Below are 26,467 nucleotides of genomic sequence, written 5' to 3'. Positions count from 1 at the left end.
ATACAGTCCAGCATTCAACGAAAAATTATGACATGCAAAAATCAAGAAAGAGTAAATCATTGCTGTATCAAGAGACAAAACAATCAACAGAACTAGAGTTAGAAAAGAACCAATTATTGGAACTATCAGACAGAAAGTTTATAGTAACTATGTTTAATATGTTAAATGATCTAATGGAAAAGATAAACAACAGACATAAACAGATCAGGAATTTCATCAAAGAGATGAAAATTATTTAAAAAGAGACAAAGAGAAATACTAGAAATAAAAACTACAGTATCAGAGATGAAGAAATCCTTCACTGGGCTCAGCAAAAGACTGGACACAGCTCAGGAAAGAATTCATGATATGCCAATAGAGATTATCTTGACTGAAACGCAAAAACAATAAAGAGTAAACAAAACCAAATAGTGCATGTAAGAGCTCTGAGACAACACATGGTCACAAATGATCTAACATTATGTAATTTGAGTCTCAGAGGAGAGGAGAGAATAAGGAAAGAGAGATATTAGAAGAGATAATGGCAGAGAATTTTCTAAAATTAATGAAAAACAACAAACAACAGATTCAAGAGTCCCAAAGAACCCTAAGCAGGGTTAAAAAAAAAATACATGTACCTATATATATTATTAAACTGTTAAAAACAAAAGATAAAAAGAAAATGTTGAAGCCAGCCAGAGGTGGAAAGTAGGCGAAATTTAAATACAGAGCAATGGTGGTAAGAATTAGAGCCAACTTCTTGGAAACTATGCAAGCCAGAAGACAATGGTGTGACATCTTAAAATAGTGAAAGAAGAAATTATTTTTTAACATTTTAGGTGTGATAATTGTACTATGGTTTTATATATATATATATATAATATATATAATATATATAATATATATATATATATATGGTTTTTTTTTTTCCCTCAGTAACCCTTATACTTAAAGATTCACACTAAGGAATGCATCACAATAATCAGAGGGGAGGGCTCCTCTTGTGGATGAAGGTAGAGATAAAGTAAGATTGACCAGGAGTTGATGATGGTTGAAACTATGTGATGAACACATGGGAATTTGATATATTTCCTCTCTCTCTCTCTTTCTCTCTCTAAAAAGAAGAAGAAATGGGCAGAAGACGTGAAGGTGTCATAGCACATATCCCACTAGGTTTCTCTGATTTTTTTTTTTTTTTTTGCCTCTAACTCTTTCGCCAGCCTTTGATTCACAGTGGACCCACAGGTCCCCAAACTAGGGTCACAGGGTCCTGCAGCCACCCTCTCCAGTAACACCAACCCAATAAAGCCTACCAGTGCCAAAGCTCTCTTCTCCACACAGAGAGCACCGGCCTGAGTCCATCAAATTTGAGAAGAATCTCCATCCAGCTGGGGTCTCATACACAGGGACCTTCATTGATTTGGCCACTCTGAAAAATGAAATTCGAGGCAACAGTTAATTCATATTTCTCCTTTCCTTTTTTTTTCTCAGCACATAAGGAAGTCTTTAAGATCTGTTAATGCCATAACTAGATTTTAGAACATCCTGAACAATGTGGACAGTTTTCAAGATGGCAAGCCATTAGGTAGAGAATGATAAATAGCCTATTCCAATGGTACTCAATTTTGCTTTCCCATAATATAGAAGATGTTCAGTTAATGTACAGCATATTCTCACATCTATGTTTCACTTCTATATATATTCCTTTATCTTGGTGGTAAGATCCCAGTTGGGGAATCTCGGAATCTAAATTAAGGTGGTATTTGTGTGCAAACGCTTTGGAATATCGTTTGACAGTATCTACTAAAGATGAATATTCACATATCCTATGAACCAGCAATTCAACTCCTAGAAATTAATACTAACGATGTAGTAGACACTGTGGTGCACTGCTCAGCTTCACCTCCAACACGCACACCCACACACACACATTTTAGGACTTTTAGGACTGGAACACTCTACCAGCTTCTAGGAATGTTGATGGCTTCTAGGAATGGTGACAGCTCACAGATGTGGCCCCCACCCCCTGCTAAAGAGAGATGTCTCACTCAAAATCATGCTCCCTTCCTTGGGTCAATCCACATCCAATGCCTGGCAAATGAGAGATATATAAAGGTCTAGGCTTCTTGCCCCTATTTGGCACAACTCTGTAGGGCCCTTTCAGCTCCAACTTCTCTGTCTGATCCTCCTTCCTCACTCCCCCATAGGTATTGCTCTTGAAGGAAACTTTGATCTTGATGGCAGAAAGGAAAAAAGTTCCTGCAAGTGAATCTCTCTCAGAGCTGCTTCCTGGGGAACCCAGCATGTGACATTACTCAACAGAGTATGTACACAAGATTTTTTTTTAAATGATCATAGAATCACAATTGGTAATAACTGAAACAAAAGTCCATCAAAGTAGAAGGGACAAATGATTTGCAATATATAATGCAATAGCATAAATTTCATTGAACAAACTAGTGCTACATGCAACAACTTGAATGAATCTCACAGACATAATATCACGTGAAAGAAACCAGTATCAAAGGAATATACACTATACAGTTCCATTTAGATAAAATTTAAAAACAGCTAAAACTAAGCTCTACTGTCAAAATTCAGGCTCAGAGGACCCAGAAGGTCAAGTATTTTGTTCAAGATCTCACAGAGATAAGAGGCAAAGCTAGATTCTGGACCCAAGTCTGCTTAATTTCTGTCCCTGTTCCATTCCACTACACCATGCTGTCTCCCCAAATGTTTTAGTGCTTCAAGACATATACAGACCTCAAAGTTGGCTGGGGAATGAGCTGCTGCCACAGACACTGGCCTGAAGAGTTTCATCAGCCCCACATGGAAGCAACCCAAAGAGAAAAACATCAAATGCCTGCCACCAGCAAGGTTTAGTCCTTCGATGACTGTACGTGCAGAAGGTGACCATGGAGAGGAACCAGTGAGAGCATCTCGGTGAAGAAGAGGAAGAAAAATACACAAAGGACAAAGGACACGATGTAATAGTGATTTCTTTAGGTTTGTTTTGTGGCCACCTAGAGGAAAAAATATCTAGAACTCTTGCCAGAGGAACATAACACTTCTCCTTCCATTGAACCCAAATGTAATTAATGTGCTCACAATCTTGAAAAAACTGTGTGCCAAGTCTCTTCCAAGTTTGCTTTGAGGGACTTCCCTGGTGGCACAGTGGTTAAGAATCCACCTGCCAATGCAGGGGACACGGGTTCCATCCCTGGTCCGGGAAGATCCCACAAGCCGTGGAGCAACTAAGCCCGTGTGTCACAACTACGGAGCCTGCGCTCTAGAGCCCACAAGCCACAACTACTGAGCCCGCGTGCTGCAGCTACTGAAGCCCACACACCTAGAGCCCACAGAGCCCACAAGAGAAGCCACTGCAATGAGAAGCCCATGCACCGCAACAAAGAGTAGCCCCCGCTCGCTGCAACTAGAGAAAGCCCGTGCACAACAATGAAGACCCAACGCAGCCAGTAAATGAATAAATAAATAAAGGTTCAACTGAAAAAAAAAATGTCTTAAAAAAAAAGTTTGCTTTGAAAACAAGCACCTTTTGGATGCTTGGGTGTTACATCAAAGGTTCTCTTTTCCTCAGTAGTCTAAGAAAGATATACAATCATGTTTACATCCTGGTAGGAATAATGAAATAAATCCTCTCCAAACTGGAGGGCAAAGGTAAGCTTTCACAGCCATTAATTTATGGTCAGAAGCTCAAGGAAGGAGAAATCATTCACATAGAAGCCTTCTAGGGCAGCGCATAATAAAGCCGGGGTCAAAATTAATTTAGCTAAAATGAATGCATAAGATTACAAAATAGAATATGCAACATGGGGCAGAGGTGAGGGTAAGAGAGAGGCTAGAGGGTGTGGAGATATATATTCTCTGGCCAAAACATTCTTGTTGGTTCAGAGCCAAGTTGGCAGAACTGAAAGGAGGGGAGAGGATTTCCCCAGCTCCACCCTTCTCAGCTGATCACTGTCAGGAGGTCATCAGGCTGAAGGCTGAGGCTGGATTTTAAAAGACCAGATACTTTTATAACTATGAGCCACATTTGCAGCTGTACAAGCTAAGATAACAACATGGGTAGTTAAATTCCCGGATCCTGAGCATGAGTTGATGTGTCCTAGAGTCAGAAAGGAATGCCCCTCCCTTCTCCTTCTACTGAACTTGGGATCCATCCCAACCATAGCATTCAGCAGATACCAGGCTCCAGACTGGTTTTTGGCAGGAGGCCCCAGTGGAGTCTCTGGTACAAAAGCTAAAAATGAAGCTGCTCATGCTGAGGGTCTGCACCCCTCTCCTTGACTACCACCACCATGTGTCAGAGACAAACAAAACTCACTTTCTAGGAAAGACCAGCATATGAAGGAAAAGAAAGGAAATGAATCTGGGCCACAATTTTCCTGCAAATGGAACTGAGCCTTGGTAGCCAAAACAAAACAAAACAAAACAAAACAAACCATGGTGGGCTTCCCTGGTGGTGCAGTGGTTGAGAGTCCACCTGCCGATGCAGGGGACACGGGTTCGTGCCCCGGTCGGGGAAGATCCCACATGCCGTGGAGCGGCTGGGCCCGTGAGCCATGGCCGCTGAGCCTGCGCGTCCGGAGCCTGTGCTCCGCAACGGGAGAGGCCACAACAGTGAGAGGCCCGCGTACTGCAAAAAAAAAAAACAAAAAAACAAACAAACAAAAAAACCATGGTGGATATAAGCTTCTTAGTGTGGATTTTAAAACCTCTAAAAATGTGGCTTCAGGTTGGAAATAGCCTCAACCTATATTGCCAATACTTTCTCCCATGATACTCCCCATATGCTCCTAAAAACTGAACCATCTCTTATTTTCTAAATATGCTCTTGCATTTTTGTTGTTGTTTTTTACGAGTCCTTCTTTATGCTTTCGTATTACCTGGATTAATCCTCCTTTCCAATCTCTCTACTTCCCTTTGCTTCCAAACCTATCTTAAATGCCTTGCCATCATGAATCCTGTGGCAAAGCCTGCTAGTGGTCAACAAAAGTATCTTTTCCTGGACACACAGCTGGACTACACTTCCCAACCTCCCACGAGGTTCACTGTGGCCACGTGCTGAGTTCTAGCCAACGGAACTCCAGTGGAGACAATGCACACGCTTTTCAAATCTGGTTATTAAAATTCCCCATCCTCCATGTTCTTTCTCCTTCTGCCAGTCTAATGTGGACAAACCCAGCAATCCTAGAAGCCACATGTTGAAGATGGTGGACCTACAAGTTGGAAGGATCTGGATCTCTGAATCACCATTTGGAGCAGAATCAGTCACCAATCAAGAACACTTGTTTTTAACTTCTAATGACTGAGAAATAACCTCTTGCCACGTTTGAGCCATTGTACACTTTGGGATTAGTTCTGTAGCACCAGCTCCATTATTGTAACAAATACAATTCTTTTTTTCATTGCCGTTATCAATCCAAAGTAACCCTTCCTGCCCTAGGCTTCCTCTCTTGGTAGGGGGTTTTTATGTGCACACTGTCATTGTATATGTTGTTACCTTCTTAACACTCTCCCTCCACACACAGATACCACCACTACAACCACCAGTGTGTTAGTTCTTTGAGGGCAGGGGCTGCATCTTATATACCTTTATAGCTCTTCAATGTCTAGGATAACATAATACCTTGTCAGACTTGCCCTCAATAAATTCTGTATGATTTCAGTTGACTAATATCTATTATTTAAGGAGTATTGTTGAATAGCAAGGGTAAAAGTATCTCTATTTTATGGTCTTTTCTCATTGTAGGTTCCTTATATTATATTAAGAAATAATGAAGTAATTTCTGCATGTTTTATTTAAATTAGTCATTTTGAGCAAAGAGAATTTCTCCAGGTATTAATTGGTGGGGCTATCAGGATAAGACAAAGGCATTTCTTGAAAATAAAGATTTTACAGAATGAGGGCAGTGCATATATGAGAGTCAAAAGTCTGAGAAGCAGAAGGACAAATTATTTCTATTTTACCAGTCTGGTGGTCACCTTACCCTCATGTGCTCAAACAAGATAACAGATACAAAAGCATCCTGAAATATCCCTAAAAGCTCACTACATGTAGAGGTGCTAGCACACCCACCTTTGCACCTCCCGCATCCAGCGCCGTGCATGCCCACAGTAGGTATTAAAATATATATTAACTTAATTATACAGTACTACATCATTGTATGTGACAATATTCTACTGGAATACCAACGGTTACTAATGACTCTCTTTTACCTTGCGAGAAAACAGCCAAATAAAAAATGACGAATTATATCAAGTACATGAGGCAGCATCAGCTACTCTTGGAATTCTACTTTAAGAAAGTTCCAATAGATTTTTTTTGTGTGTGTGATACGCGGGCCTCTCACTGCTGTGGCCTCCCCCGTTGCAGAGCACAGGCTCCGGACGCGCAGGCCCAGCGGCCATGGCTCACGGGCCCAGCCGCTCCGCGGCATGTGGGATCTTCCTGGGCCGGGGCACGAATCCGTGTCCCCTGCATCGGCAGGCGGACTCTCAACCACTGCACCACCAGGGAAGCCCTCCAATAGATTTTAAAAGGAAAAGATCCAGGTCGCTCTTCCTTCAATTTATCTTCAAACATCCACTTTCTTAAGAGCTGAGCACACCTCTTGGTTCTATTTTCTACATACTGAACTCTCAGCCCCTTTTTAAAAAGCCTCCATCTAGGGATTCCCTGGTGGCGCAGTGGTTGAGAGTCTGCCTGCCGATGGAGAGGACACGGGTTCGTGCCCCGGTCCGGGAAGATCCCACATGCCGCGGAGCGGCTGGGCCCGTGAGCCATGGCCGCTGAGCCTGTGCGTCCGGAGCCTGTGCTCCGCAACGGGAGAAGCCACAACAGTGAGAGGCCCGCGTACCCCCCACCAAAAAAAAAGCCTCCATCTACATAGATTAGGAGATATCTGCATCACATATATCCAACAAAAGACTTATACGTAGTTTATATGTAAAAACTCCTACAAATCAATAAAAAAGGCAGATATCCTTTAAAACATGGGCAAAAATCTTGATGAGGCACTTTACGAAAGAGGATATTCACAACCCACAAAATGAAAAGACAACCTATGGAATGGGAAAAAATATTTGCAAACCCTATATCCAATAAGGGGTTGATATCCAAAATATATAAGGAACGCTTACAACTCAATAGCAAGAAAACAAACAATCTAATTTTTTTTTAATGGTTAAAGGGTCTAAATAGGAAAATAAATTTTTCTGAAGAAGACACACAAATGACCAAGAGATACGTGAAAAGATGCTCAACATCACCAATCATCAGAGAAGTGCAAATCAAAACCACAATGAGATATCACCTCACACCTATTACTAGGGTTTTAGCCAACCTGACAGAATGGCTATTATCAAAAAGACAAGAGATAAGAGAGCCAGTGTGGATGTGCAGAAAAGGGAACACTTGTGCAGTGTTGGTGGGAATGTACACTGGTACAGTCACTGTGGAAAATAACATGGAGGTCCTCTGCTCAAAAAATTAAAAAAGAACTATCATATGATCCAGTAATCACACTTCTAGATATTTATCCAAAGGAAATGAAAACAGGATCTCGAAAGGATATCTGTACTCCTATGTTCATTGCATCATTATACATAATAGCCAAGATACAGAAACAACCTACATGTCCAATGACAGATAAATGGATAAAGAAGATGTGGTATATAAATACAATGAATATTACTCAGCCATAAAAAAAGAAGAAAATTCTGCTATTTGCAACAACGTGAATGAAACTGGAGGGCATTCTGCTAAGTGAAATAAGCCAGAGAGAGAAAACCAAATACTGTAAGGTATCACTTAAATGTGGAGTCTAAAAAAAAAATAAAGCTGAAGTCATAGAAATGAAGAGTAGATTGGTGGTTGCCAGGGACTGGGGTGGGGAGGTGGAATGGGGAGATGGTGGTCAAAGGGTACAAATCTCCATTTATAAAATAAACAAGTTCTAAAGATGTCTGTATGTGTATAACTGAGTCACTTTGCTGTACAGCAGAGATTGGCACAGCATTGTAAATCAACTATTCTTCAATAAAAAATTAAAAGATAAATAAGTTCTGAAGATCTAATGTACAGCACGGTGACTATAGTTATTAACATGTACTGTGTACTTGAAATTTGCTGAAAGCAGAATTCTCACTAAAAAAACTATGTGAGGTGATGAATGAGTTAATTAACTTGATTGTGATAATCATTTCACAATGTTTATCAGTATCAAATCATCACATTGTATATTTTAAATATATTATAGCTTTATCTGTCAATTATATCTCAATAAAGCTGGAAAAAATAACCAAAAAAGCTAGTCATTGGTGACAGAAGTCAGGATAGAGGTTATCTCTGGGGAGGAGCGGGAGGTAGTGATTGGAATGGGGATCAAGGGAGCTTCAGGAATGCTGTTCTGTTTCTTGATCTACAATGGTAGTTACATGGGTGTGTGCAATTTGTAAAAAGTCCTTGAGCTATGCATGAGATGTGCCTTGTTAAATATACATTACGCTTCGTTTAACATTATTTACTTATTTTTAAATAGACCTTTACTGGAGTATAATTGCTTCACAATACTGTGTTAGTTTCTGTTGCACAACAAAGCGAATCAGCCACATGCATACACATGTCCACATATTTCCTACCTCTTGACCCTCCCTCCCACCCTCCCTATCCCACCCCTCTCGGTGGTCACAAAGCACCTAGCTGATCTCCCTGTGCTATGGGGCTGCTTCCCACCAGCTATCTATTTTATACTCGGTAGTGTATATACGTTGATGTTACTACTCTCACTTCGCCCCAGCTTCGCCCTTCCACGCCATGTCCTCAGGTCCATTCTCTATATCTACCTCTTTATTCCTGCCCTGCAACTAGGTTCATCAGTACCTTTTTTTTTTTTTTAGATTCCATATATATGCATTAGCATACAGTATTTGTTTTTCTCTTTCTGACTTACTTCACTCTGTATGATAGACTCTAGGTCCATCCACCTCACTACAAATAACTCAATTTCGTTTCTTTTTATGGCTGAGTAATATTCCATTGTATATATGTGCCACATCTTCTTTATCCATTCACCTGTCAATGGACATTTAGGTTGGTTCTATGTCCTGGCTATTGTCAATAGTTCTGCAATGAACTTTGTGGTACATGTCTCTTTTTGAATTATGGTTTTCTCAGGGTATATGCCCAGTACCGGGATTGCTGGGTCATATGGTAGTTCTATTTGTAGTTTTTTAAGGAACCTCCCTACTGTTTTCCATAGTGGTTGTATAAGTTTACATTCCCACCAACAGTGCAGGAGGGTTCCCTTTTCACCACACCCTTTCCAGCATTTATTGTTTCTAGATTTTTTGATGATGGCCATTCTGACCAGTGTGAGATGATATCTCAATGTAGTTTTGATTTGCACTTCTCTAATAATTAGTGATGCTGAGCATCTTTTCATGTGCCTCTTGGCCATCTATGTCTTCCTTGGTGAAATGTCTATTTAGGTCTTCCGCCCATTTTTTAACTGGATTGTTTCTTTTTTTGATATCAAGCTCCATAAGCTGTTTTATTTAAAAGAAAAAACCCCTGTAGTATTTATGGCTGAGCACATGTTTAAATTAGCCTTATTTACAACATCCCAAGAAATAAACTACTGAAGATGGAGTTTAATAGCATTCTGGACATGCTGGTTAAGGTCTGGTAGACATGGAACAAAACTGCCTGCAAGTTTGTCCCCTAGTATTTTCACATGGATGAGTTCACTCCCAGATCCCTTCTTTGATATCTGGCACTGCTGGCTGGAGCTGCTCTGAGGTAAAAGGCTTACGTGAGTTTGCACTTTAAATGCATTTCTAAGGCGGCCTACTCAGCTCACCAATAAGAATCAAGCAGAGTTCGACTAGGCCTTGTTTTCTAATACCGATCTCAAAGTTCACTCTTTCCTCATCCTTTGAATGGAGCAACTCACACTTTCAGGTAAAATAAATATAAAACATGAGGCTGTCACAATAAGATGACCACAAAAGTTTTCAACCATATATATAAATATTAATATATGTCAACTTTAGCAGCAAGCTGCTTGTTCCTGGGGCCTGTAGTATCTCAGCCTGGTCTGAACCTCAAAACTCACATACTAAGTTAACACCTCCCTTGCCTGTCTTATCAGGGAAGTCATAAGGATCAAATGAGATGGTATAAAAAGAAAAGAAAGTGCTCTAACAACTGTGAAATGTCCTACGGTATTACAACACTATTACTGTTCTGGGTATTGGAACTTTCACTTAATCCAAAGGGAAATGGACATATCATTTAAAGAATAGTTATTTTTAAAAAAAGCAAAATATAACTGTATGTTTCATGCTCCCTAAAAAATTCTAGATTTGGGGCAATTGTAAAACAAACAAAGGTGGACCCCAAACCCAGGGGCTTTTGCTGCTTTATCTAAAAGCTTCTGTACTTTCATTTTAGGTAAGTGTTACAGAGGAAAATAGGATCCTTCCCAATTAGATTTTAACTTTTGTTAGGAAACATAAGGCAGGCATATTTCTGAGGATGTTCACTTAAAAGAAAAAAATTTGGCTTTGGACTTGGACCAAAGATCCAAGAGAAAAATACGTAAAATTGAAAGAATCACAGGTTCACTCTCTTAAGCTAGCAAATACTCGGGAACCCTATGTCTGGGAATCAACAAGTGTCTATGTTTACCATCTTGATGCTTGAGAACTTTGATGTAAATTGTTCCTGGTTGTAATTATTTTCAAAGAAGAAAAACTGTTGAGGGGCTAGGGCTGGCAAATATTAAGCCCCAAGTGTTCCAGTTAAGCTGAGAGGTAAAGAGAAGACTGACTGTCAGTTGTCCTTCAGATTCCCATGAGATTGCTTCCTGAAGAGCAAAAAGTGAAGCATCTTCTTGTCTTTTTGTTTTGCTTTGAATTTTAAAGTATGTTGACACCTTACTGAAGCTTTTTTAAAAGCCTATATAATACCTTTGGAAGATTTAGAATCAATTCCTTTACAACTATAGACAAAAAGTAGTAAATACTAACTGATGTGACAGCTCTAACCCAGGAGATAAAACATCTCACTAAACCAAGCTTCTCTTTCTTAAAACCTTCTGTGTTTCCTCTTCTGGATTCAATCAGCATCTTTTCCTGGATGGTATTAAAAAATCTTATTGCTCTTATGTCATAAAACAGGAGAAATGGGACATCTGGGCATGGAACATTAAATAAATATACAGCGGCTGTAAAATGATACTCGTTTTAAAGGAAGAACAAAACCCAGAGAAAAGAAGTATTTGTATAATGCTGCATCACCATTCTATGGGTAATACCATGAGCAGAGGTAAACATTAAAATATCATGTCATTATCAGTTTTCTCAAAGATCTGTGGCTTAATGTATGACCCAGTTCGCTGTTTCCTGGGAAGTCAGGTCAAGTCATCAGGCAGCCATCCCTAAATGGGCTCTGAGAAAATGAGTATTTATCAAGGGACACAGAAGCACCCACCCCAACTGAAAGATATCACATATTCAAGGCTGCACTTACCCTTCCAGGATGTGCATCCTTACTCAGGATTGGGCTTAATTTTGCTGATAAGTATAAAGAAAGCTCATGCCACATTAATTTATCTTTTTAAAAAGTTTTGATTTAATAAGACATAGTTATGTGGAAAGAAACGATTGGAGAAGTTGATGTCCTTTTGTGGGAAATGATGTTTACAGCACAAGGTAAAGCTGAGTGGACAGGAAAGGTAGGCAGACGTGCACTGCCGTGGAATCAAGTCCAAACACCTTTGCGTGGACGAGAGGATGGACTCTGAATTCTGACTGTCTGAGTCCCCACCCAGCTCCACCCCTTCTTGGCTGAGTAACCTTGGCCAAGTTACTTAAACTCAATAAGCCCAGCTCTTTCACCTGTGAAATGTAATAACACTGAATATCCTTATTCAGGGAGGACTAAATGGGGTGATCCTTGGGAAGCCCCAAACATTCAGAGAAGTGCACGGCCAGCAGCAACAGCTGTTAGCATTGTTACCTCTCCAGCTGCTGCTTCCTGCATTTCCCTCTATCCTCCTGCCAGAGCACACTGCTATTTTGGTAGAGCCTCCTTAAAGCACCATGCAGCTTCAGATCCTGGCACACATAGTTCACATAGATGGGGATACTCTTCATATCAGTTAGAGTCCCAACAGGAATAGATGACACAGTCAAATTGAGTAATTTGAGGGGAGTTTAACACAGGTGCTGGGCTTTCCCGGTGGCGCAGTGGTTAAGAGTCCACATGCCAATGCAGGGGACACAGGTTCGATCCCTGGTTCAGGAAGATCCCACATGCCGCAGAGCAACGAAGCCCGTGCGCCACAACTACTGAGCCTGCGCTCTAGAGTCCACAATCCACAACTACTGAGCCCACACGCTGCAACTACCGAAGCCCATGCACCTAGAGCCCGTGCTCCGCAACAAGAGAAGCCACTGCAATGAGAAGCCCGCACACCGCAACCAAGAGTAGCCCCCGCTCGCTGCAACTAGAGAAAGCCCGTGTGCAGCAACGAAGACCCAACACAGCCAAAAATAAATAAATTTAAAAAACCAAAACAACAAAACACAGGTGCTATTTACGCAGGTGTGGGCAGTGGAGAAGGGGAGCACAATGGACAGTACAGTACCCCAGGGCAAGTAACATCAGGGCGAGCATTACCCCACCCCCAGACTCATTCCTGGAACCAGAGACAGAGCTGGGTGGAGAGGGCTGCCTGGCGGGAGCCATGACCTTCAGAGGAGACACGCTGCCAGCCCATAGAGACCCATCAAGGAGAGAAATCAATTCCTGACCCCATTCTACTCCAGCTGCCTGGCATCTGTAGTGCCCCCAATTGTCCAAACCCAACTGAAATCAGGAGGGAAGATGAGCCAGTTGATACAGTCCATAGAGGTCAGCCTGTGGGACAGAGTGTAGGGAGAGAGTGGAGAGGCATCCCGGGGCAAATGGAAGATACCCAGCACTCTTTTCATCCAGCCCCCTACACTCAGGCTATTTCGACTATCCAGGTCAATGTGTCCAGTCCCTTCTTTGTGCTGCCACAGGAAACCCTACCAATGACACACTCAGCACAGGTTATTGCATTAGATGTTGGGACAGCTGACTGCCTCTCATCTGTGAGCCCCCGGAGGGCAAGGGCTCTGACTGGCACAGAGCAAGTACTTAATGACATTTGTTAATTCCATGCAAACATTGTGGGCTCTATCGGAACACAGACTTCTCCTACATGGGTACAAACGTCATTTAGATTCCAGAACTAAGTCCTTCAAATACCAGAGGGAGCAAGTACATGAGACCATTGACAGCTCAGGATAAAATTAAGTTATGGTGGATGAACTTCCACGTGGAATTACTTACAAAGAGTTGGCTGAAAAGATTGATAACCTTACTTCTAAATAAGTGTATGTTAGTTTACCAAGTCCACTGCTGTAAGTTTATTGTGAAAAGGTAGGAGATTAGGGTAAAACTGGTCTCTCTTTACCTTTGTGGGATTTCTCAGAACTAAATGCTCATTTCACTGTAAAACTTTAAAGAGACGGGAGGGTGCATATTTCTCATGTTTATAAGTAGCACCTCGTGGGGCTAACGTTTCATGCAGCACATGCTGGAAAACACTGGTTAAGATAAACCAAGAAATATATCCCTTATATAACTATAGCAGGAGTGCGCTTCAAAGGACTTTACTCCCACTGAACACTTTTGAAGAGCAAGGCAGAAGGAACATGTCAAATAGTCTGGAGTCACATCAAGGATTCTCAGGAGGGCAGGGGACATGGGTTCGTGCCCAGGTCCGGGAAGATTCCACATGCTGCGGAGCGGCTGGGCCCGTGAGCCATGGCCGCTGAGCCTGTGCGTCGGACCCTGTGCTCTGCAACAGGAGAGGCCACAGCAGTGAGAGGCCCGCGTACCGCAAAAAAAAAAAAAAAAGGATTCTCAGGAAGATGCCTTTCCCAAAGAGGCTTGAGAGACAAGTTAACTGGAAGGGCATCCCCGGGTGGAAGGGCATCCCTGGGAACCGGATACCCTCCTCCAGGTCCTGGACTGCAGGAAGCTCTGGGCTCAACAGAGGGAGGCAGCCCAGGGGCAGGGCCAGTGAGGGTGATTGACAGCAGGGCTCTTAGCTATCTAAATCTGGTCCTGGGGTTCTGTCCCTAGGGAGGCGGTAGGGGAAGAGGAAGGAGATGGGGAAAGCAGCTGTTTGTATTCAGGGTGACCCATGCAGTGGGCTAGACTCTCTCTCAGAGGGCCAAGTGGTCTCTGGAGGATGGGGACCAAAATAGGTTGGTGAGAACACACAGTTCCTGAAATTAATTGAAGAAGTAGAGTCTCCGTGGGGAATTAGAATGCCTCTCAACTGTTCTTTCCCCCTTTTCAGAGACTGAGACACAGAAATGTTTCTCTGTGTGGATCCATTCCATGTTTTCGGCTGATTGCTGGGCCTAATTGGGGACCCACAGAGGAGGGACAGGGTCAGCAGAGGACACGATGGCTTCTGGGCATTGAGAACCACTGCAGGGGCACAGTCTCCTGTGAGAGGAACAATTCTCTTCAGGTCAAGACACCACTTCCTACGGTGAAGGGATGATACAGATGAGTGGAGAGGTAGGAGCACTGCCTTTTCCTTCGGCCCAGGCTGCAGCCCAAGCAGTGCCCTGGTGCTAAAGGTACTACATCATCTTTTTTTTTTTTTTTTTTTTTTTTTTTTGTGGTATGCGGGCCTCTCACTGTTGTGGCCTCTCCCGTTGCGGAGCACAGGCTCCGGATGCGCAGGCTTAGCAGCCATGGCTCACGGGCCCAGCCGCTCCGCGGCATATGGGATCCTCCCAGACCGGGGCACGAACCCGTATCCCCTGCATCGGCAGGCGGACTCTCAACCACTGCGCCACCAGGGAGGCCCTACATCATCTTTGAGACCCAATAATTTCCAGCTTTCAAGAAAGTGTGGTAGCACACTGCTTTTCTTAGAAGAGAGCACTTTAATGCCACCTGTGAAAACACTGTCATAATAAATATTTAAATGTAAGTGTCCTCAGTGGGAACACTGCCCCCTTGGAATGCGGGGCCCTTACACAATGCACAGCCTGTGCAACTGGATGCAGAAGCTCTCCATCAGTTTCACCTGCATGTAGCCAGAGCAGAAGCTATGGCTCTCAAGTCCCTTAAACATATTCCTGGTGTAGCAAGGGGTGGGTCACACCCTCCCCAATGGTCCTATGACTAAGGGTGGACCCTAAAGCCTTTTGCAGTCTTTGGACTGTTGAAGACACAGCTTTAAACAGCACATTTTATTTTTCTCCAACCATATGCCCTACCCAATAGCATTCAGAAGTGGTGAACTCTGTGAGTGTGCAAGTGTGGGTGAGGCCTCAACCCATATCATACCAACCATATTAAAATATATCTACATCTCACATAAAAACTGACTTCTTGGGCTTCCCTGGTGGCGCAGTGGTTGCGAGTCCGCCTGCCGATGCAGGGGACGTGGGTTCGTGCCCCAGTCTGGGAAGATCCCACATGCCGCGGAGCGGCTGGGCCTGTGAGCCATGGCCGCTGAGCCTGCGCATCCGGAGCCTGTGCTCCACAACGGGAGAGGCCACAGCAGTGAGAAGCCCGCGTACCGCAAAAAAAAAAAAAAAAACTGACTTCTTGCTTTAAAAGAATCTTGAAAGGATTTTTATAATTTTGTTTTTTTTTTTTTTTTTTTTTTTTTTTTGTGGTACGCGGGCCTCTCACTGTTGTGGCCTCTCCCGTTGCGGAGCACAGGCTCCGGATGCGCAGGCTCAGCAGCCATGGCTCACGGGCCCAGCCGCTCCGCGGCATATGGGATCCTCCCAGACCGGGGCACGAACCCGTATCCCCTGCATCGGCAGGCGGACTCTCAACCACTGCGCCACCAGGGAGGCCCTATAATTTTGTTTTTGAAACGAGGCTACAAGTCACTCAATTAACTATGGACAAGATTTCTCATCTATCATGCACACTTGGGAATCCTTTCAAAATGAGAAAATACATACTACAAATTATTTTCAAGTGTTGACTATTTGGATACTAAATTTAATAATAAACTGACAAAACGTTACATTTTTACATTAAACTAAGCAGTTACTCATGTCGATGTTGCAGTTTTCTTCATTTTGGAGTTAATACAGTTGACCCTTGGACAATACAGGGGTTAGGGCCACCTACCACCTGTGCAACTGAAAATCCGCATATAACTTTACAGTTGGGCCTCTGTATCCATGGTTCTGCACCTGCAGATTCTACTCATCTCAGATCATGTATTACTGTAGTAGGTATTTAGTGAAAGAAATCTGTATATAAGTGGACCCATTTAGTTGAAACCCGTGTTGCTCAAGGATCAACTGTAATTGTTTTCAGGTCTCTATTTTTAAGGCTATGAATATCAAAGGCCCTAGGCAAGAAGCTGAGGATGCCAATGACGGATAAAATGACCCAAGTGCATGTGGGCATGTGTGTGTGTGTGTGTGTGTGTGTGTGGACATGGGGGGGGCATGTGTATGCATGTGTATTGTGTGTATGAGTGTGTGGGGGGGTGGGGGGGTGTGTGTGTGTGTGTTGGGGGCAAGGGAAATTGGTGTAACTCTTGTCAGAATCTTAGGTAGTTTCTTGCACAATAAGGTTTCAGGGAGAATGCTTCATCTTCTCCTTTACTTTATCCCCACCACATTCTGCATACACTATACTTATTTTCAGCAGGTCCTACAAATCTATTTCTGAACATTCCATCCCAGAATTCTCTCAGCCAGCTCCCATTTTCTCTGCCAATATCCAATGCAGTTAATAATGCCCATCTGGAAAGCCAGATATGGATGCATGCAACCCCAGCACACTAACCTGGCACTAGGCTACTGACTGAGTTTCTTGGAAAAATCTCAAGGCAATGCTCCAAAGGTTAGAAAAAAAATATGGTCATTCACTTGTAACAGACTTTCTAGCTGGATGAAATACGACAGTTGGGGTTTTTTCCCCTAGTGAAACCAAATGTGTATATTCAACTCAAATAAAAGTAGCAAAATGACTTCCTATGATGTAAACTTTTATAAACTTAGAGTAAGATGACATCTATGGGGTACCCAGATAATGTTTTTAAAGGCCTCACCTGGCACACAGCTTGGATGAGTTTCCCTCTTCTTTTGTCTAGCTGCTGGTGCTTAATCACTCAGTTTCACAGAAGAAGCCAGTGCTTCCCACACTTTTTTTTTTTTTTTTTTTTTTTGTGGTACGCGGGCCTCTCACTGCCGTGGCCTCTCCCGTTGCGGAGCACAGGCTCCGGACGCACAGGCTCAGCAGCCATGGCTCACGGGCCCAGCCGCCCCGCGGCATATGGGATCCTCCCAGACCGGGGCACGAACCCGTATCCCCTGCATCGGCAGGCAGACTCCCAACCACTGCGCCACCAGGGAGGCCCCCACACTTTCTTGATAATAACAATCATCTGGGTACTTATTAAAGATAAAGATTGCTAGGCCCCTCCACAAGAATATCTTGAATTAGTAGGTCTTGGTGTCTATGCTTATAACAAGTAGTGTTTCTTATTTCTAGAAGATTCTTATTCTAGGAGGGTTTATAAAAAGCTGTGAGTGAAGACAAACGATATGCAAATGATGGTGATCAATTAAGCAATGCAACCATATATATATACGTGTATGTATATATATATATATATATATAGACTTTGGGCAAGATAAAAACCTTTATTTACAAACATTCTATACTTTAAAAGATATATACAGAGTAAAAGATTTGGATTAAATATGACAAATATATATATGATATATATACATATATATGTGTGTGTGTATTCAAAATGCTAATAACCAACTTTTTTTTTTTGCGGTACGCGAGCCTCTCACTGTTGTGGCCTCTCCCGTTGCGGAGCACAGACTCCAGATGCGCAGGCTCAGCAGCCATGGCTCACGGGCCCAGCCGCTCTGCGGCATGTGGGATCTTCCCGGACCGGGGCACGAACCCGTGTCCCCTGCATTGGCAGGAGGACTCTCAACCACTGCGCCACCAGGGAAGCCCCTATAACCAAATTTTGATGTACATATTGCCCAATGTTTAAGAAGTCCTCAGAGGATATTATTCGATTGGGAGTCCAGACTCAGATTGGCACTGAACATCAGGGTTAGCCTAGATGTGAGTCTGTCTCAAGAGAATACAGAAGATGGCAATCAAACCCTGGCAGGCTGAGGTTCAGCTCTCGCCGCACCATGGCACTTTCCGCAAACGTGAGCAGGACAACCAGCCCCCTAGCCTGTAAGTACCACACTGTCTTTGAAATCTGACAAGCCTGGGTTCAAAGTGCAGCTCTTACACTTTTCATCCTGTGACCCTCATAGGCCACTTACCCTCTTTTATTTGTGGTTCACATCCAAGAAACTGGAATAATAACAATACCTGCTGCTGAGAGGAGTGGGTTTACTTCGCTGCTCACTTCTCCTGTAGTGCTCTAGCAGCGGTCCCCAACCTTCCTGGCACCAGGGACCGGTTTTTTGGAAGACAATTTTTCCATGGACCAGGGGTGGGGTGATGGTTTTGGGGTGATTCAAGCTCATTATATTTATTGTGCACTTTATTGCTATTATTATAGAAATGCCTCAGATCATCAGGCATTAGACCCCGGAGGGTGGGGACCCCTGCTCTAGGGAGACTGGGCAGCAGAGTGAAGCAAGCTTGGGCTTCTTGGGTGGAGCAACCTGGGTTAAAATCCTGACTCCATCTTTCACTAACTTTTGTTGGTAAGTCGCTGCATTTCTGTGAGTCTCAGTGTCCTCACAGGAAGAGATGGGGGTGTTCCTGACACAGTAAACATACCAGGAAAGCAGCACAATTTAACAGGCAGAAATCCTCAACCTCCGTGGGGTAAGTGGGTCTTTTGAAGGCTTCAAAGAAAAGTGACTCATCCATTGGTGATAGCCTGCAAGGAAACAGGGGCTGCCAGAGGGGTTTGAACCTGAGAGATGGCTGTGTGGGATGGGGACCTGCCACCACCCCGCTTCCCTCCACTGTGGACTGGCACAGAGTGCTTCCTGGGAAGGTGCTGCATGGGAACTAAAAGGGCTATGACTTTGGGGGCCCCAGGGCACTCACAGCCAAGCTTGGCATCAAGGGAAAGAGTCTGTCCTCCCTTGAAGAAATACTCTCCAGTTTTACCTTCCAGGGACTCCAAAAGCTTGCCATTTCCAGATAAGCCATGCTTTCTGTCCCCCGGGACTCAGGAATACAGCTTCCCTCGCTTCAGCTAGCTAACTCTTAAATGTCCTTTAAGTCTCAGTTTCTGGGAAGAACCTCCAGACCCGCAGAGGTTCCTTGAAGGCAACAAGATCACCCCATCACAGGTGTCTCTTCTGCCCTCCCATAGCCTCGTGCAAAACATCATTGTCCTGGTCCAGCAGCTTCAGGAGGACAAGGACTGTGTCCTTCTCTGAAGACCAACTCCTAGCACAGGGCCAGGTACTGAACAGGTGCTTGAGGGATGTTTATTGATTGAAAAACAACCTCTGAGTTACATTCTAACAGGGTCAGGAGGGATTATCCGAAACTCAGAGGTGGGGAGATTCTACGAGGCAGAGCACCACCTGCTTGAGAATCACTGCAGGGGGCAACAGGTGCTCCTGATGGGAGCGGGTTACGCCTGTGAACGGAAAGGCAGTTTGACAACCTCTGACCTAACCCGAGAAGAGAAGGGAGGTTTGTTAATGAAATTAGCAGGGGCCCCTGGGGTACTGGATAGAAGCCTCTGGATGGGACCAGGGCACTGCCTTGAAGGTTCGGGGGCATCAAGGGACATCCCGTGCAGGCTTCCCTAAGTGTTCTCCCCAACACCCCCCTGGCCTGGATGATGTAGCTACCTGGTTGTCCTGGCAGCGTGGCTGATGCTGGACCTGCCTGAACAGAGGGGCAGGAGTTTGAAGGAAACCCACAGTCGTGTTACTGTCCTTTTGACCTATCCTGCAGGACTGTGGTTTTCTGTGAAATGTAGCTCAAACGGGTGGAATTCAAAGAAGGAAGTGAGTCTGATGAGCTGCACCGGAGGAGACAATCTATGTACCTCCAAGTGGAAGCTCCCCCTCCTCTCAAGGCCTCTCTTTCTCTTCCCCAAACTTAGCTATCTCTTTCCCTTTGAATTCTAACCCAGAAGTGACATCAGTGCTCCTTCCTCTCCCCATCTTTGGTACTATGGCTCTAGGAGTGGAGTGTCTACTCTTGGGGAAGGGAGTTAGGGATGCAGTGGGACAGAGTGAACACTTAGTGAGCACTGACTAGCACCAGGCTCCATGCTGGGTGTTTCCCTACAGTAATGCACTGACTCCTCCCAGCAATCCCACGAGGCATTATTATCCTCCTCCTCATGCTTCATTACGTGCTGCCTCTTCCAGAGAAAGTGCCCCAGCCCAGAGGCCCTGCGGCCGGGGTGATCTGAGCTGATGGGACCAAGGCTGAACCGGGTGTCCGCCAGATGGACAGAGCCAGACGAGACCTGAAGGAGCAGAAGGGTCTCCACCTCGCTCACAGTTGGCTCTTTTTTTTTTTTTTTCTGGCCGTGCGGCATGTGGGATCTTAGTTCTCTGACCAGGGTTCGAACCTGTGCCCCCTGAGTGGGAAGGACAGCACCTTAACCACTGGACCGCCAGGGAAGTCCGTCCACCTTGCTTACTATCAGCACTGAAGAGCCCTCCGAACTGCAATTTATTTCCGTGAAATCTCTACAGGATTGCTATCAACCCTCTTTGTCCTGGTTCTATACTTGATTCATTTCTGCCTGTGGCAACCAAAATACCTGGATTTACAAAACTACAATGAGATATCATCTCACACCAGTCAGAATGGCCATCATCAAAAAATCTAGAAACAATAAATGCTGGAGAGGGTGTGGAGAAAAGGGAACATTCTTGCACTGCTGGTGGGAATGTGAATTGGTACAGCCACTATGGAGAACAGTATGGAGGTTCCTTAAAAAACTACAAATAGAACTACCATATGAACGAGCAATCCCACTACTGGGCATATACCCTGAGAAAACCATAATTCAAAAAGAGACATGTACCAAAATGTTCATAGCAGCTCTATTTACAATAGCCAGGAGATGGAAACAACCTAAGTGTCCATCATCGGATGAATGGATAAAGAAGATGTGGCACATATATACAATGGAATATTACTCAGCCATAAAAAGAAACGAAATTGAGCTATTTGTAATGAGGTGGATAGACCTAGAGTCTGTCATACAGAGTGAAGTAAGTCAGAAAGAGAAAGACAAACACCGTATGCTAACACATACATATGGAATTTAAGGGAAAAAAATGTCATGAAGAACCTAGGGGTAAGACAGGAATAAAGACACAGACCTACTAAAGAATGGACTTGAGGATATGGGGAGGGGGAAGGGTAAGCTGTGACAAGGTGAGAGAGAGGCATGGACATATATACACTACCAAACATAAGGTAGATAGCTAGTGGGAAGCAGCCGCATAGCACAGGGAGATCAGCTCAGTGCTTTGTGACCACCTAGAGGGGTGGGATAGGGAGGGTGGGAGGGAGGGAGACGCAAGAGGGAAGAGATATGGGAACATATGTATATGTATAACTGCTTCACTTTGTTATAAAGCAGAAACTAACACACCATTGTAAAGCAATTATACTCCAATAAAGATGAAAAAAAACAAACAAACCCTGGATTTAAACAATCATTACCACCAGACTACAGACCACAAAACTGAGGTACCAAGAGATTAAGTCGTTTGTCCAATGCTGTAACAGATAAGTGGCTGGGCAGGGATTCAGGCCCTGGCCTGCCTGATTCCAGAGCCTATTCTCTGTACAATGAATTGTGCCAAGACATTCTTCAGGGCTGCTAAGAAGACTTCTGGATGTGTTTTGAATTCAAAGGAAATGTTGGTAAAAAGAGTGTTGTATCAGAGCAGTGGGAGCTATAGGAAATTCTTGCTGCAAAGAGCAGAACTATAGCTCTCTTCTGGCAGCAATAGTAATAATAGTAACGGCTAACAGGTATCAAGCATTTACTTACTATGCACCAGGCACTGTGCTAAACACTTTAAAATGGATGTTACCGCCTTTATCTTCCCCATTTTTAGATAAGGACGTTGGGCCTCATAGAGGTTAGGTAACGTGTCCGAGTTCTCAGAGCAAGGAAGAGGAAGCCCTGTGGTTCAAGGCCAGCCTCTCTGAAGTCGAGACCTCATGCTACACAGAGACAAATGTTACAGTGCAGACAAGACTCATCTGAAATCTTAAGGAAGCCGTGGTCACCTCATTGTAGCCATCATAATAATTTGTAACAGGGAGCGGGGTGAGGGGTGTCCAAATGAACATCAGTATGTATAAGTTGTGAAGTTCTCACTACAAGTCAGAAGGCCAAGTGGTGAGATAGGCTTTTAGTAAAAATGAAGAGGCCAACAGCACTAGGCAGCGAGCGTGGTCCTCCGAGGCTTTCCTCCCCTGAGCTCAGTGCCAGCAACTCTCAGTGATTTATGCTTCCAAGTGACACAGAGCTTGCAGGCACCAGCCCTGCAGTAGCGAGGGAAATGGATGGACTGCCTGGGGATGTTTTCCCTGCACGCACCATGTTCCCTTAAAAGGCCCTGAGTGTATATACAGTTCTGACATGAGGGCAGAACCAAATAACATGGGGCCTCTCTTTCCCTTATATGGTCAAGTATGACAATAGCACCCTCCCTCCTAATTTATGAAGCATACAAGTGGAGGAATGTCGATCAGGAGACGTGGGGAAGTTTCACCAGAGAGAAGATATAAAGCTCATCTCGCTGGCAAAGGATTTCCAAGACCAAGTGGAACAGAATGCATACTTGCTGAGGTTTTTTTTTAACTCTGAAGAATAAACACTTTCATTCCTCTTTCAAATATCATTTCTTGAAGCCAAAGAATATGCTGAACTCCCCTCAGAATCAGATAAAGAGAAAAATAAAGCAAGAATTAAAACTTGTAGAAGGTATCCTTCATGCATATACCCCCTCCAGCCCTAGCTTTTGTTTCTCCATGCAACACACACACACACACACACACACACGGCATATACACAACCAATCAAGTATCTGAAAAGAAAGGACAATTTCATTTGAAACATAACACAGAAATGGGACACAGTCCTACTTAGGAACAGTCAGCTGCAAAGACAGAGAGTTCTTATCTATAAAGGGCTTTAGCCATTTTGTTAGAAGTTACAGACCAAGTTTTCCCATCCAATCTCTGTCCTAAGATAGGAACCAATGAAGACAAGAGGGTGCATCAAGTGGGAATGTATGGGAAAGTGCTTTGTACATCATAAATCATATGATATCCACAGTTAAATACTGTGTTAATGTCCTCATAGCATTGTTATTTTTAAATCACTATTATTTTGTGTATTATATAATACACCAGTAGGTTTCTTGGATATAACCAAGTATAAGTTATATCACAACTTAAACTACTTTCACCTTGGCTATACTTCACTTTCATTTGGCCAGGACTCTGAATCTCTTTGGAGTACAGTCTGGTCCACATGACCAAATTCTTCTGCCTCAAAAAGCCAAGAAACCCTTGGATGTCCACTATAGGTTTTAATGGCACACTGTACAAGCTAGTAGAGAAGGATTCAGGCATTTTATACACATAACGCATATTCCTTCACCATTTACAAATGACATGTATGCATGGAGCACCTTGAGTGAAATATTCTTGAGTGAAATATGCATATTCCTTCACCATTTACAAATGACATGTATGCATGGAGCACCTTGAGTGAAATATTCTTCAAAAGCACTTGGAGATCCCCAGACAGAGGGTGCAGTACAAATTATAAGACTCAAGAAAACAATGGACTGTGCATCCTTCAATGTAACTCTCCACATGAGATGTGTTTAATGGGAAAGTGTAGCCTGGAGGTTCAACTTCTGAAAACAGAAATTTAGAAATCAGACTCTGCTGATCCCAAACACATGTCCTCATCTAGAAAGGTCTATTTAAGAGCCTCGTAAGATTGGTACAATAAGGAAAACTCTCAAGGTACTCATGGCCTACTCTCTACCCCACAGCTTTATTACATGGCTACACTGGAGGCAAACAGAGTGAGAGCCCTGAGGACAAAATGCAGGGGCCCTGGGTGGGTGTGACTCTTGTGCCCCAATGCAAAGGCAGTAGAGTCCCTGGCTACTCTGATGTCCACTGTCTTCCCAGCATCTTCACACTGTCTAGGGGGCTTAACGAGGGAGCTTTCAGGGCCATGCCCGTTGCCCTACTTTGAATATTTTTTAATACCTGCAGCTCCAACTGAGAAGGTTCCCTTTTGTTTCACTGAAAACCAACCAGTAGGTATGCAAGTCTGCAGGCTTGATCAACTGCATCAGAACTACCTGACCATTTCGTTTAAAACGTAGATGCCTGGGCTCCACTCAGCATGGCCGAATCCGAATCTCTGGGGACAGGGCTTTGGAATATGCGTTGGAATAAGGACATCTCGACCCACCCAACCTCCACAAAGATTCTTATGCATGCTAACATTTAAGAACCACTGCTATAAGCACTCAAAAAATCCTGTTGAATTTAACACAGTCTTATACCCAGCTAAGGAATACAGTCATGGCCCTGGCCCAAAAATATACCTCTCTTAATATTTGCAGCAAAAAGAGATCTTAGGGAACAGCAAATGCAACCTCTTCATTCTTTAAATAAGGAAAGCAGAGGTCCAGGAAGAGTAACTAACTTGCCATGGCATCTTATTGCCACCTTACGGCAGAATCCTTTGGGAGTTCTGATCCTGGTCCAGTTCCTAGACTACTGCTTGTTCTGCCGTAACACCCAACACCTTCCCCACCCCTCCCTGCACCGTACCCACACTCAGTCACACACTCTCCAGAGCTGTTTAGTTTAAAATGTAGAATGCCCGTACTCCAATAAAAATTAATTTTAAAAAATGTAGAATACCCCACCATGGTGATCTGGAAACTGTTGTTTCTGTCTGTCCAATATCCAACCCCTTCTCAAGGAAAAACCTTTGGTAGACCTACCCCCTTCCCCACTGCATGTCACTCAAGGTGACCCCCTCTTCCCTGGCCAAAGAGCAAGCATGTGACTCAACCTAGAATGAGGTGAGTGAAGTGAAACGGGGAAAACGTATAAAGTTTCTTCCTTGATCTGGAAGGCAATTCTCTAACAAGATTGTCCATATATAATTCCTGGCACCCAGGTTCCTATTATTTTTTGTTGTTGTTGTTCTTTAATCTGTAGATTTTTTTCTTTTCCATCATAGTTTATTACAATATATTGAATATAATTCCCTATGCTATACAGTAAATCGTTGCTGTTTATTTTATATATGGTAGTGTACACCTGTTAATCCCATACCCCCAATTTATTCCTTCCCCCTTCCCCTTCGGTAACTATAAATTTGTTTTCTATGTCTGTGAGTCTGTTTCTGTTTTGCAAATAAGTTCATTTGTATTGTTTTTTAGATTCCACATATAAGTGATATCATATGATATTTGTCTCTCTGTCTGACTTCATCTAGTATGATAATCTCTAGGTCCATTCATGTTGCTGCAAATGGCATTATTTCATTCTATTTTATAACTGAGTAGTATTCCATTGTATATATGTACCACAACTTCTCTGTCCTTTCATCTCTTGATGGACACTTAGGTTGCTTCCACATCTTGGCTATTGTAAACAGTGCTGCTATGAACATTGGGGTGCATGTATCTTTTCAAATTAGAGCTTTTGTCTTTCTAGATATATGCTCAGGTGTGGGACTGCTGGATCATATGGCAACTTTATTCCTAGTTTTTTTAAGGAAACTTCATACTGTTTTCCATAGTGGCTGCACCAATTTACATTCCCACCAAAGGGTTCCCTTTTCTCCATACTCTCTCCAGCATTTATTATTTGTAGACTTTGTAATGATGGCCATTCTGACCTCAGGTTCCTATTATTTTTGAGACCAGCTTTTCCTTTGATTCTGAGAGTTACCCCTTATTCTTCCATTGCATTCCTTTTAAGTTGGTCTGTCACTAATATGCCAAGAACTCTACTTGACCCCTGCTTCCTTAACCCAAAACCATAAATGGGCAAGCATTTGATTCAGTTCTATGGAAAGGGAAGTTGCCGTTAAATATCTCTTTGTTGGAAACAGAAAGGATATGAGACCTTGCAGTTGGATGAGTGGGGATGCAATACTGAAAACCCCTGTCTTCATCAATAACCAGCACTCTACTCTTTCAAAAAACCCCAGTCTTTTGCCTTTGATCCCCAAACACTCCATCTAAACTAAAGGGTTTAAGATACTATCTGTACAGCTGAAAATAGAAATAGTCATGAACCCACAACTGCAAAGTGATCCAAATGACCCTGATAAGTAGTGCACTCATTCTCAAGATCCAGTGCCAAGAAGTTATTGGG

The 26,467-nt window shown here is 43.4% G+C and overlaps 1 protein-coding gene across 1 annotated transcript in view; it reads right to left on the bottom strand.

The window, feature by feature from the left end:
- PGM5 (phosphoglucomutase 5) overlaps positions 1-26,467 on the bottom strand; it is a gene marked incomplete at both ends in the record, with an annotated part of 193,689 nt that overhangs the window by 73,097 nt on the left and 94,125 nt on the right. The window contains one exon of the mRNA XM_079705786.1: positions 1,293-1,408. Within this exon, the coding sequence (XP_079561912.1) occupies positions 1,293-1,408 (116 nt within the window). The remainder of the gene's footprint in view (positions 1-1,292; positions 1,409-26,467) is intronic.

The sequence above is a fragment of the Hyperoodon ampullatus genome (assembly GCF_949752795.1).
Source record: "Hyperoodon ampullatus genome assembly, chromosome: 6".
In the NCBI taxonomy this organism is placed as follows: domain Eukaryota; kingdom Metazoa; phylum Chordata; class Mammalia; order Artiodactyla; family Ziphiidae; genus Hyperoodon; species Hyperoodon ampullatus.
The sequence above is the reverse complement of the archived record's forward strand: the minus strand, read 5'-3'. Positions and strand labels throughout refer to the sequence as shown.